Source organism: Durio zibethinus, chromosome 4, assembly GCF_047325235.1.
Source record: "Durio zibethinus cultivar Kanyao isolate XHJ-2024 chromosome 4, ASM4732523v1, whole genome shotgun sequence".
NCBI classification, from domain to species: domain Eukaryota; kingdom Viridiplantae; phylum Streptophyta; class Magnoliopsida; order Malvales; family Malvaceae; genus Durio; species Durio zibethinus.
In genome coordinates, this window is record NC_143165.1 from 3,747,491 (window position 1) to 3,761,486 (window position 13,996).

A 13,996-nucleotide genomic window follows, 5' to 3' on the forward strand; every position below is an offset into this window, starting at 1 on the left:
GATTAAATGAAACAAAAAAAAAATCTAAAGAAACCTAAAAAAAGCAATACTTTCTTGTTAAAATATGTTCATATATTAAAATCATAATTCATCACTTCGACTAAATGGTATATACTTTTTTTCTTGTGATTTTAAACCTAGGCCCATTACTAATGGTTTCTCTTAGAGTTGGATATGCTTCAATCTAAGGAATCATTTATCCATGATCTTGCATGATTTAACATCGTCCCATTTTTAAGAGCTTGTTTACTTAAATTTAATAGATTTCTCTCCATTTGTTAGACCATCATGTTTTGAAAAAGGAAACAACTTTTGATTGAAGAAAAAGGATTTTTTTATTGAAATTTTTTATAAATACTCCAATAGATTAGTAGTACTTAAAAGAATCTTCTTACTTATAGATTTTATAAGAATTGTTGCATGAATTTCTTTAAAATATCATCATCAAAGGTTTGTGTTTATTTTTCAAAAATAATTTATGCAAATATTATTCATTGTTATAACTTTATTCCTTTAAAAAAAATTCATTTTTTTATTATTTTTTTATTTGAAAAAAGTAAATAAAAACCTTTTTGTATGAAATATATTTCTAAATATTCCAATACATTGGTTTCTTTTTAGAAAAATATTTTCACCTAGATATTTTTTAAGAATCATTACTTAAAATTTTTTAATATCTTATTATCAAAGAATTTTTATTTTTTTACTTGTTTCCTTTTCTCTTTTTTTTATTATTTATTTTAAAGATTTAAAATTTAAATATGCATAAATAAACAAATAAATAACTTTAAAAAATTAAAAATTAAAAAAAATTACCTAAAAACTGGTCAAAGCTTGATAATGGTTTAAGGATGGTTCGGTCTGGTTCACGAGTGGTTCATCAGGCCGGTTCAGATGCTGAGTGAAATTCAATCAGCTCGAGCATGATTTTGCCAGTTCACGGGCAGTTTAGTTGAACCGGTCAAGGCTGGTCAATTGGAAAAGGTGTTGACGCCACGCGCTTCAACTTGGTTATTTTTTTTAAAATATAAAAGCTAAATGTCCTTGTCTTTCATTTTAAACCTTTCTTAAAAACCAAAAACTTTAAAGCCTCTCAAAAGCCAAAGCACCAAATAGCCTGTTTCCAAAAACCTTCGTCACCGACCTTCGGTCATCGGCGTCAGGTTTAAACCAAAATTTCCAAAATTGCTCTTCTTGATCCCCTAAACATGTTTCTCCATTTGGTTTTGGCCAAAACTCCCCTAATCTCCTAGATCTAGCCTTGAAAGCAGCGGGTTTCGAAGCCTAAAACAACCCTTTCCGTTGTGCCAAACACCCCGAGCTTCCACTATGTTCGTCCCCTTGTCTTAAGCTCCCTTTCTTCTAAAAATCAATGCCCAAAACCTCCTCAAATCGAAAGCTTTTCCTCTCTTTTTTTTGTACTAGTGTGTTTTTTTTTTTTTTGGCTTTGTGGTATTGCTTCTCGTTGTTCTAGGGGACGTGGCTTATATTTTTGTGCTTTTTTATTGGTTTTGTGGGCTACGATGGAGCGGCTGTTGGTGGTGATATTTTTTTGATATTTTTTTTGGCTAGCATGGTCTTGGCCAAACAGTAGGCATTTTGTAGTTGTTTTTTTTTTTTCGCTGGTTTCTCTCTTTTTGCGCCCTATGTTTTTGCAAGGAGTTTTAGTGAAACTGTGGGAGGGTGAAAGGTGATGGGTCAGGCCGCGGGATTATGATTTGCTGTGGGTTGTTGGTGGTGTCTCGACTCTAAGCAGTAGGCTCGAGGGATATGTCGATAATGGCGGGGTGGTCGTGGGTTGGTGGCGACTGAGAGCCTTGATGGTGCGGCTAATGGGGCTATTATTGGTGGAATTATGAGCGGTGTTTTAGGTGGAACTTAGGTTTGGCTGTTAACAGTGGCGTGGTAGGATTGGGGGGCAGAATCAGTTAGGGGCTGGATGCTCACTAGGTGGCTTATTTGAGGTGTGGGGGGAGATAGTTGTTTCAGGTTGTGGCGTGGATGGTGGGTGAAAGCCGAATGGTATTGGGTGGGTTTCGATAATGGTGAACAAATTTGTTTACCCCATCCTCCTAATTCAATTCGCTTCCTATTTCTTTGTGTATTGGGGTCTTCCTTGTAGAATCCCCGTTCTCTTGAAAGAACATGGGATTAAATTCATTTTGGACTGTCGCCTTTTGTGGCTGCATATTTTAAGATGATGCTTGCTAACTTTTGGATGAAAAGGAAAGTGATGAATGTTGATCAAATTGTGCTTAAGGCAGAGGGTGGCAAATTTTAAGGGTTAAATGATGAAAGTTGAAATTGGGATGGTTTTGGGGAACATTTTTGGGTTTAGGGAGTGGAAGGCTACCATGGCAGTCGACTCTCTTCTTCATTTATAGTAAATTTTATTTCTTTTTTTTTATTTTTTTAATTAATTAATATAATTAAGTCTAAAAATAAAAATAAACTCGGCATTAAACTTAATTTAGGCCTGGTAATTGACTTGGACTTTTATTAAACCTTTCAAAGCCCAAACGACTTGGATTGCGTTATACGTCGAATGGAATTGTACTTGGTCTTTAAAAAGAAAAAGAATTTAGACCCATATTTTATTTTAAGCCTATAAGATCAAATAATTAAGTTTTGAATCGACTCAAAGTAAATTGAGTTGGAGCTTGACCTATACAAAAATTAATCTCAAACAAGTGCAAACAAGTTCAACTCAATTTATATATTTAAGCAGGCTCAAATTGAAACGTTTAAGCCAAAAATAAAAATTAAACAAACTCAAATTAATTGATTAGATTATTTTTATAAGTGTACAGATCGTTTAAATAATAATAGTGATCAAAGTTTAATATATCATTCTAAAAAGGATTTGCTAAAGAAGTTTTTAGTCTAAGTATTTATTATCCTCATTCTGTTTTTAAAGTTGGTTTAATCGAAAGGTTGGTTGATACAAAACCAAGTTAACTAAAACAAGTGAAGAAAACTATGAACCAAACACCATTCTAGCTAATAGTAAACTTGTAACATGCAAAATAAGCAACTTGAAAAATTCAACAAAAATAGCAGCTAAAATGAATTGTGTTGAACTTAACATGATTAAAAATGTAAATCTAATCTAAGAACTAAAAATAACAAATTTAACTAACAAGTAAAACAATAGCTAAAGAAAGTAAATTGAAATAACTAACTTCAATTGAAAACTAACTTCTAACTTCTAACAAAAGAAAACTTCTAAAAAATTCTTAGAAAGTGATCTAAACAAACTAAAATTTACAAAAATAGAATGTAAATTGAAGATCAAATCAAGATTAAATTGCAATTGAAGTAACAAAAGAGCAATATCTATAAAGAACAAGTAAAACCTCAACTTAGATGCAAAGCTGGAAATTGAATGTTCAACGAAGAATGTAGAGCTAAGCTAATGCAAATTGAAAGAATTTGAACTAGAAATTGCAAAAACAAAAGGTAATCAAAAATCAAAACAGGATTGAAGAAGAATTAAAGTAGCAAAAACATGAAAATCAACTAGAAATTCAAAACCAAAAGCAAAAATTTAAATCTGGAAACTAACAATTCATGGATGGAAACTTAGATCTACAACTTTCTAGATGGAATGAACTCAAACTAAATTAAAGAAAAATAGATCTATGAGTTTCCTACCTAGATCAACAAAGAAATCGCAAGAATCAACGAAAAACTTAGCTCATTAAACTCAAATTCAAACCGAATGCAAGAACAGTAAAAACAAAGTAGTTACACGAAAATAGAGCCAAATAGATTTAAAATGCATGAAATAAAATGCAATCAAATGCAATTTAACAAGTAAATTGATGAATTAAAGAGTGCAAAGTAAAGAAATTGCAAACTAACGCCCGGCTAGGAGCAAAGCAACTTGAAGTGCTGTCACTCACTCAAGCTCCAGTTCACCTTTTGGATTCAATTGAAACTTTACATATTTTTTTGGAATTGTGTGGAATGAATTTGAATTCAATTTTTTCCAAATTTTGTAGAAAAATGAATAAAAATTCACGAAAAAAATTTTTGGATTGAAACAAGTAAGATTTGATTGAGATTCAATAGAAAAACCACAACTAGGTCAAGAACATGAATTGCCAAACAAATTTGAGAAACAAGTGAAAATGCATCAAATTGAACTTGAAAACTTAAAGATCTTGAACTTTTATTGAAAGAATCTTAAAGTACATTGAAAACAAAGGCAGGGAAAGTAAATTTTGCTGGAAAAAAAATGAAACTTTCTTCCAAATAGCCCTCTAAAGAAATAAGGAGGAAACTATTTGGATATAAAAGAAAGTAAATGCAACAAAAAGAAAATTCTGGAAAAAAATGTAAAAATGCTGTAAAAGTCTCCTAATGGCCAGCCACTCTTTATTTATAGGCAAATGGAAGGTGCTTCAACCACTAAAAATGTAGAAAAATCCCAGCTTAACTGCCACTATTCTAAATCTTTCCATCTCAACTACTTTGAATCTCTTGCTTCCTTTTGTTTTTCTTTTTTCTTTCCTTTACTTCAAGCTTTCTCATATTGATCTTTTAAACTCCAAAAAGTCAACATAATGACCAATTAGAATCCCTCAAATGGCTAGCTTAGCAGCTTCAATTGGTCTCTCTTTAAATCTCCAAATTGGCACACACTCATTTGATCACATGGCACTTGCATCAATGGCCTTGATTAAACTTTGCTCCCAAATTTTGGCATCAATTGTAACCAATTCCTCCTTTAATTTGCTGCTAAATATAAACCATTTAATGGAAAATTTATGCATGAAAAATTCTGGAAAAAATCTAGAAAAATCACAAGTTAAAAGATGGTTTCAAACTAATCTAAGTAAAATCGTCTCTTATAAATTATAAATTAATTTGAACTTATTAGTGATGGATAAATAGCATCATAACATCATTTAAAAGTTTATGACATTTATATTATCGTCATATAATATCATACATTGATATGACAAAATTGTACTGTAATTAATAATTAACTAAAGTATTCAATTTGTGATAAAAATTAATAATGTCACCTAGAATCTATCAAAAAAATTTATCGTAGATAAAATTTTAAATTGGTGACAAAATTATAACGTCACCTAAATTAAAAAAAATATCAAATTTTTTTTTTCAAAAGTTGTTGATATTTATGGTATTATCATATAACACTATACATTGACGTGATAAAATTACAATATCATTAATAGTGAACTAAAGTGTTCAGTTTGTGACAAAAATTAATAACGTCACCTAAAATAAAAAAAAATTAGAAAATTTTTTTTCACCAAATAAATTTGACCATAAAAGTTTGTGATATTTATGTTATCATCATATAACACCATACATTGACATGACAAAATTGTAATGTCATTAATAGTTAACTAAAATATTCAATTTGTGACAAAAATTAATAACATCACTTAAAATCTATTAGAAAAAATTCGCCATAAATAAAATTTTAAATTGTTGACAAAATTATAATGTCACCTAAATAAAAAATGTCACAAAAAAATTTCTCGTCAAATAAATTTAACAGTAAAATATTGTAAATTTATGTTATTGTCATATAATATCATACATTGACATGATAAAATTGCAATGTTATTTATAGTTAATTAAACATTCAATTTGTGATAAAAATTAATAACGTTACCTAAATTTATTAGAAAAAATTTATCACAAATAAAATTTTAAATTGGTGATAAAATTATAATGTCACATAAAATAAAAAACGTCACAAAAATTTTTTACCAAATAAATTTAGCAGTAAAAGTTTGTGACATTTATATTATCATCATATAATACCATACATTAATGTGATGTAATTGTAATGTCATTAATAGTTAATTAAAGTGTTTAATTTATAACAAAAATTAATTACGTTACTTAAATTTATCAAAAAAATTTTGTCACAAATAAAATTTTAAATTAGTACCAAAATTATGTCATCTAAAAAAACTTCATAAAAAAATTTTTTCACTAAATAAACTTGGTTGTAAAATTTGACAACAAAATTTTGGTTACGATATTATGTGACAATTTTATATATTGTCATATAAAATATTAAAACAATATAAAAATGTAACGAAATATATTTTTTTTACTTTTTACATGCTTTGATGAAATATAATACAGCACTTAAAAAATTTGTCACAAATTATCAGATTTGTTGTAACGATTCGGGAGATTTGACTTGCACATAATGCTGCCATATTCAAAAGTAAACAGCCCACTATATCCATCACCCAAAGAGCCATCGGGCCAGCTACAGAGTTCTTTGCCATCTCCTACACACTTTCAACAACCAATCTCCCATCTTTTACGCCTATTAAATGGAATCCACCAAACGTTGGATAGGTCAAGCTTAATACTGATGGCTTTTCTATTGGTAACCCCAGGCGTCATTATCAGGGACCACAATGGGGCCTGGATTGCTAGCTCACTCAAGCATATTGGTAAAGCAACAAGTACAGAAGCTGAGCTCTGGGTACTTCGAGATGGTTTATCACTAACTATTCTTAAGCAGATCAAACACTTAGAAATCGAACTTGATGCCAAAGCTGTCATTAGCCTCATTTTTGCCCCTAAGTCACACACTAATCATGTTCTGGAACCTCTTACTTGTAACTGTAGGACACCGTTGAACCAACTATAGCAGAAGAAGGCTTCTCATATCTTTCGTGAAGCAAATCGATGTCTGGATGCTTTGGCAAGGAAACGCAGTGAAGCAACCCCATGTATTGGGGACTTTTGGAACTTTTGTAACACATCACTAATGACATGAACCCTTATTTTGTCATGCTTGTTGAACCCTTAATTATGGCTGATATTACTGGAACTATTAATACCGTACTCTTTATTAATCTACTAGCTTTCGTTTACGACAAAAAAAAAAAAAAAGATTACTTAGTACTCTATATATAGCAATTGTGCCTTTTGAAATACAATCGTTCATATATATTTTAATATGTTTTTTTGTTTAGATTACTTAGTACTCTATATATAGCAATTGTGCCTTTTGAAATGCCAATCGTTCACATATATTTTAATATATTTTTTTGTTTATTATTATCTCTTATGTAGAATTATCTTTTAAGAGATGATCACGATTGTTACCAGATAAGTTGAATCTAATAAAATCTCTTTCCTTAAAAGCTCTCTTTCACTTTGTTTTTTGTTTATCTATTTTCTGTATGCTACAAAAGATACCCTGTTGAGATTGGCTTGATGGGTCATATAGTGGTCATCCCATGCATGCATTGACAAAGGAAAAAGGAGGTCTGAGTCATTTTAGTTGAAAATACGCAAGTTGCCATTACTTAGGTTAGATAAGAGGCTTATCACTTATTGAAAATGCCAACTTCCCAAATGAAAACAATATTAATGTTATGCCAAATTTTATAAGCTTGTGAAATTAAATCCTCAATCAAAACAGAGTAGGAAGTAGATTTCCCTTGACTCAATAAGTCAATCAAATACAACCAATCAAAGATAGGTGATAAATAAATTACTTAATGCATCACCTTAAATAAATTGATGATTTTGAATCTTATAATTCCATTCTTTTTTTTTTCTTGGATGTCACATTCATGTGTGTCATGTTCACATGTGGATGCAGTTATTTTTGGACTCTGTTGGTTATAAAAATGACCACAACAAGGTTGCATCCTTAAAAATAGATAATTTTAAATACGATACGATGATACGACATGAAAATTATATGAAAAAAATTATGTATTCTATTGATTACAAAAATGACCATAATAAGGTTGTATCCCTAACAATAAAACAGCTAATTTTAAATACGATACAATAACACGACATGAAAATGATAAAAAAAATTATGTATGTCTTTAGTATAATTGTGTTTCGTGTCTTAATCATGTTGACACGATTAAGGCACAATATTATTTGTGTCGTATTCGTATCAAATAATGATGACACATTTAAGACATGATACTATTCATGCAAACATATATAACATACAAATTATAAAAGTTATTTTAATTTATTTCTCAAATAATTAATAATCATATTTATTGTATTATTTCAATGTTTAAATAGATTATAAATATTTAATTTTTAAATAATTTTTTATTTAAATACTAATTTACATGATTTTTTTGTTTAAATAAATAAATTAATCATGTTTAATCATGTTTAATTATGCTGCATCATGTTGTGTTATTTGGGTTGTATTAAACAAATTAATTTTAAACATATTGATTGTATTGTATAATGTGTAATATGTATAATAAATATATTATTTTCATATTTAATTTATTGATTTCATTTAAATATTAATGTCATGTTTATATCAAAATTATTCTTATTGTATCTGAAATCGTGTTTGACATAAAATATGACACAGTTTATCAAATCTACTTAAAGAAAAAGAAAAGTTCTATGTTCCTATACAATTTCAAAAGGAAAATGTGAATTTTAATTTAAAAAAGCAACCGATGAGTCAGTATAATTTAAAAGCATTTATTTCTGACCAAGCAGCAGCCAAGAAAAACAAAAAAGTAAGTTAAACGGCCCGTCATCGAACGACTACGTTCGTTTTCTTGTTGAAAGCTTGCGTTAAGCTACAATAACTCGACAGAGCGGCTTTAACACAAATGATAGGTTGTAGTATGTCTATATATTATCGTATGATTTTTCGTTCTTTCCGCTAACTTCGAACAAGAGGAAGAATAAGGAGGATTTTCTCGAAGCGTCATCGTGTTTATACTATATTTTTACATAGGAAGAGTCGTTTCAATATGCAAAAAAAGCGTAAAGTATATATAGAAAATAATATATCTCATTACATTTCTTTGGCAAATTTTTTTTTTTTTTTTTTTTGCATTGATATTGTTGGTTCAGATTACTTTACATGTTAAAGTCTGATGAAACTATTAATAATTTCTGTCCTAATTGTTCTATGGCTATTGGCTAGAACAAGAAGGCAATGAAACATGATCTGAAGGTGAAATGTAGACGATTGAAGGAAGAGATGGAAGAGATTAGCAAGGAGCAAACAAGCACCAAAGAAGGACAATTACAAGTTCAAGAGAAAATGAAGGCAATTGAAATTGAATGTGAAGTACTACAAGAAGAAACTAAGTTCATGATCCAGCGAAGTTTCTTTACCAAGCTTCGTCTGGCTCTCATGTTAACTATACTCAAGAAACGAGAGGAAGGCGATTTCGCTAAGGCTGCTCAGTTCACTCAATTGCTACGGTTGGTTCATGTATCATAGTTTAATTTAGTTTTGCATACGTATGCTCCAAAAAAAAAAAAGAATAAAAGGTTGACAGAATTTTCCTTCTTTCCAGTGAAATAATAGCAGGGGATAACATGCAGCACAGCAGCAGCAACAAACGTGGAGAAACAAATGATCACCTTTAGTCTGGAAGTGAAGTATTAAAAAATAAGTTTATGTCTGAAAATGAGAGCTAATAAATTTTAAAGTGTGTTTACTTTTCATTATGTAATGTGAATTTTATATGTATAATTTATATGTATTTGGATAAAAATCTAATATCAATTATGTCCAATTAGTTTGTCCTAGGTACCTTTTATTCTTCTAAGATTTAGTAGTTTGCGTGGGTTCTCAGAGGAACCGTTAGGAGTTAGAATTGGAGTCCCAGAATCCGCGATGTGGATTATATTCTACTTATCTCTTGGGTTCTGTGTTGGATTTAATTTGTCTTTAACAAATTATTCCAAAATCAAATTTTTTAGGGTTTCAAACAATTTAACGAAAAAGCTCAATTACGTACATTGATGACCAGAAAACTTGGTATGTTTATCTTTTAATGATAAAGTTGAAATTCGATAAGACTCTTATTGAAAGAATAGCAATGGCAGAAAACGTGCAAAAGTAGGAACCTGAATTTCTGAGAAAGCAACATTGTCGTCTGAACCTTGCTTTTCGATCTCTTTATTTAATTTACTGTACCAACCAGTATCCAAGGTAAACTTATCCATTACGGATGCAAAAAATGTTACATAAATAATTAAGAACATGGAATCTCACCCTCAGACTGACATGAATTAATACAAGAAACACCAATGTAACAAAACAATGAAAAGAATACTAACTATTCAACGGAAAAACCCAAGGAACAAATACAAAAAAAAATTAAGCGAAACTTCCAGCCAGGCAAAATAAACAATCTTTTTTATCCAGGCAAAAAAGTAAGATTCAATTGTTAATTTTTTTATTTAAATATGATTGATCACTTAATTAAATCTATTCATTTTAAAGACAACTTAAACTTCAATGAATTTATAAAAAATAAATTTTGGTCTAACAGTTAAAGTTATTCGATAATGTGTAGAAAAAGTTATGGTGCCCAAGCACGCTTGTCCAAAATCAATACCAATTAATTGTAAATCCTCTTAATGGTTTTAGCTAAATGGTCGTCTATTTTATTAAATTTTAATGTATTAGATATTGTAAAGAATTCTTTAGATTTTCTCAATCAATTTAGTAGAAATTTTAAAAACTTTTTTTCATTTCAAGAGCATTCAAAAATTTTATTAAATTTTTTTTAAAAATTTTATCATCGGATTAATTAAATATCTTATGAGAAAGTCTTAAATTTATCTATGTTTATTTTATTGAAAATATATATCTAATTTTTTCATCATTGGATTTATATTTAGAAATATTCTCTCACTTAAAAATTTCTGAAAAAATCATTCATTTGTGATTATTAAAAATTTTCATTTTCAAATTTATTTTTTATTATGAAGGTTTTATTTTCTAATCTAATTTTTTTAACACTATTCAATTTATTAAAAATATGTCTAAAATTTTCATCATTTAAATTAAATTTAAAAATATTTTCTCACTTAAAAATTTTTTTTAAATCGACCATTCATGATTATTAAGAATTTCATCATTGGATTTCATTTAATTTGAAAGTTGTATTTTTTAAACTTGAAAATAAATGCTGGTTATTAATATTAAAATCTTATCTAAAATTTTCACTATTTGGGTTTAATTTTTTAAAAAAAATCTCTCACTTAAAAATTTCTTAAAAAATTAATCATTTGAAATTTTTAAAAATTTAACATTGGACAATCATTATTCAATTTCAAAATTTTATAAATATTTATTTTTTGAGTTTGAAAATAAATACTTATTATTATTAAAATCTTATCTAAAATTTTCACTATTTGGATTGAATTTTAAAAATTCTCTTATTTAAGAATTTTATAAAAAATAAATCATTTGTGACTTCGAGAAATTTTATCATTGAATAATTATCATTTACTTTCAAATTTTCATAAAATTTACATTTACCTAATAGTAAAATTTTTACCTACTAAATTTTAAGTTTTATTTATTAAAAATTATTAAAGCAATAATTGAAATATGTATCCAAAAATAACAATGTAAATAAATTCAAAATCAAAAAATAAAAACATGGTCAACGTCTAAATTTGCGGCTTAGAAATAGCTTGACAGCAATTAGTTCATAGCTACGGCTCCACTGTACCTAGAAAATGGCTTCGGTTCAGCTTAGTGATTTTTGGAAGTTGGTCAGAATTCGGGTCATGTCTAGTTTAGTTGGTAATGGATAGACACATGGATCCCTACATAAATGTCAAAATGACGTGGTTTCACTCAAACTGTAAATAGAAAAATAACTCTTTGATTCTTCATTTTTTCATGCCATTCTCTCTTTACCCTTAAATCTTTTTTCTCTCTACCAAGCCCAAAAAAGGGCACTTCTAAATACACCACCAAATCTCTTCTCTACACCCTATCATTTTTCTTCCAAAAATACCCATATATGAAATACCAATTTTATCCTTTTGTAATTACAATTTTACCCTCCTTTCACCTCACTCACCCACTTTTCTCTTATCCTTTTTTCCCTTTTCTTTCTTTTTTTTTTTCTTTTTTCTTCCTTCTTTCTTGAAACCTAAACCCTAAATCTTTGAAAATAAAATCAAAATTTTGAAACCTTTGTTAAATCCTATAAACTATGTAAAAATGGATAGAGCAATGAGAAACAATTATGGGATAAATGAGCTCAACGAGGTAATGATATCTCACTCAGTTAAACCTATAATTTTTTATGTTTACAAAAACCTATTTTTAAAAATACATCATAATTTTAATAAATGGATTTCCAAAAATTATGCAGTATTCACAAAATTCCATTTTCGAGAATACAACATAATTTTTGAAAACCCATTTTCAAAAATACAACATAATTTTTAAAAATTCATTTATTTAACGATCTGTGTCCTCATTGATGCAACGACTCATCATCAATTATTCACAAACTAACCCCCCAACAAGAAGCTTCTAAAGAGAGACCATTTAGCAAAACAAAGAATATAGGAAGATGAAAGGTAGAAGACAGTTTCTAAAGGAAGAAGATTGAGAAAAATAAAAAAAAAAAAAGAGAAAGAAAGATAGACGAGAGACTGACCCAAAGTTAAGCAGTGGTTAGAGCATGCAAAAGATCAATTTTAACGTAGAAGTTGGGTTGCAAGCATCCTAATCGACATGAGTTCATGAGTCAATTAGTCTGGTGAAGAAAGGTGAATAATTTGTTTTTAATATTATTTTCATTTTTGACATTCTCATTTTATTTTTAGCTTTGAAAATCATAATTCAAATTAAAATAATGGAATCTCAAAATGAGTGTGTTATTTTCATTATTGACCAAGTGTGTTATTTTCAATGTGTTTTTTGGTGTTAAGCTTCTTAGCCAGTTATGATAAAAGTGCTTAATCATGCATTCTTGAGTTGAAAGATGTTATTTTTCTATGATATTTTATAAATTCTTTAAAATATTATTATTGGAAGCTAAATAGAACAATATGAGAATATTAGTTAAAACATGATTGCTAATCTAAATTAGTTTAAGTGTGATATTGTACTTTTTTTTTCTAAAGAAAAAGCCATTGCAAACAAAGTCTAAGCTTCTTACTTTGTAGAATAAGCATTGATCTAGCATGAGATCAAACAAGACATAATTGGATATAAAAAATATAATATTATGACCTAAATTATTTCACTTTTAGTGTACAAAATATTTTATTAAAATTTGATTAAATGGAATTTGTAACTGAGCATTGGATTTTGATTGGGAGTTTGAAGTGTTTTATGGCTTTCTTTCAATTAACACATCTATAACATTTATCTATGTATAACAAAAATAAATAGTAGTATCTCCCAATTAACAATTAGGTTGATTCTTTTTCCAATCAACAACCAACTCAAAATTTTTGTATTGTTGAACAATTAAATTTTTTTCCCTTTTTTATTTTTTTGTCATTAATGAAATTTGAAGCAGGGCTTAAATTTGAAGTATGATTAAAAGTATGCAGGTTTCAAAGAAATGCACCATATTTTGGTATAAAATGTACAATAAATTAATTTAATGCTAAGGAGTTTTAGGTAGTTTTATTGGTTCTCATCAAACTAATTAGCATTTTTTCTTTTAGACATTTTTGATAGATTGGTTTTAAGGTATTGCCTTAATTTTACTTGCATGTTTGATTTCTAAAATTGCTCCAACTATTTTCTTAAATTTAACATTTTACTTGGTTTTCTAGCAGGCAATCTTTAAAGAATTCCAACAATTGCATGAAACTTTGTAGGTGTTTCAGCAACTATTTTGAAATTAGCTTTGTTTTATTAATTGTTGATTTGGATTGACATTGAATAAACTTTCATGTTTGATTTTTTTTTTTCATTTTCTTGCAAGTTGTATTGAAGGTTTTTAATGGTTTGTAAATTGATTTCTTTCAAGGTATTCCAACAAGTGTATTTAAAGTTAAAATTGCTTTTAATTTTGTTGCATGTTGTTTAAAATGGTTTTGAACAATTGATCATTGACCTTTACATTCTTTATATCATTTCATTTGAGTGTTCAAGTTATTTTAACAATTATGTTTAAAGTTGGCTTGAATTTGAAAATTTGAGTGGTTATTTTGGTTTTTAAATGTTTAATTGAATTTTTCAATTTATTTGCATGGT

At 28.2% G+C, this 13,996-nt stretch overlaps 1 protein-coding gene across 1 annotated transcript; it reads left to right on the forward strand.

Moving 5' to 3' along the window:
* The first annotated feature begins 8,625 nt into the window (after positions 1–8,625).
* Positions 8,626–9,559, forward strand: LOC149519042 (uncharacterized). The gene is made up of 3 exons (XM_089760299.1): positions 8,626–8,783; positions 8,942–9,225; positions 9,321–9,559. The coding sequence occupies exons 1-3, from the start codon at positions 8,766–8,768 to the stop codon at positions 9,391–9,393; spliced, it is 375 nt and encodes a 124-aa protein (XP_089616425.1). The 5' UTR covers positions 8,626–8,765; the 3' UTR covers positions 9,394–9,559.
* The last annotated feature ends 4,437 nt before the right edge of the window (positions 9,560–13,996 follow it).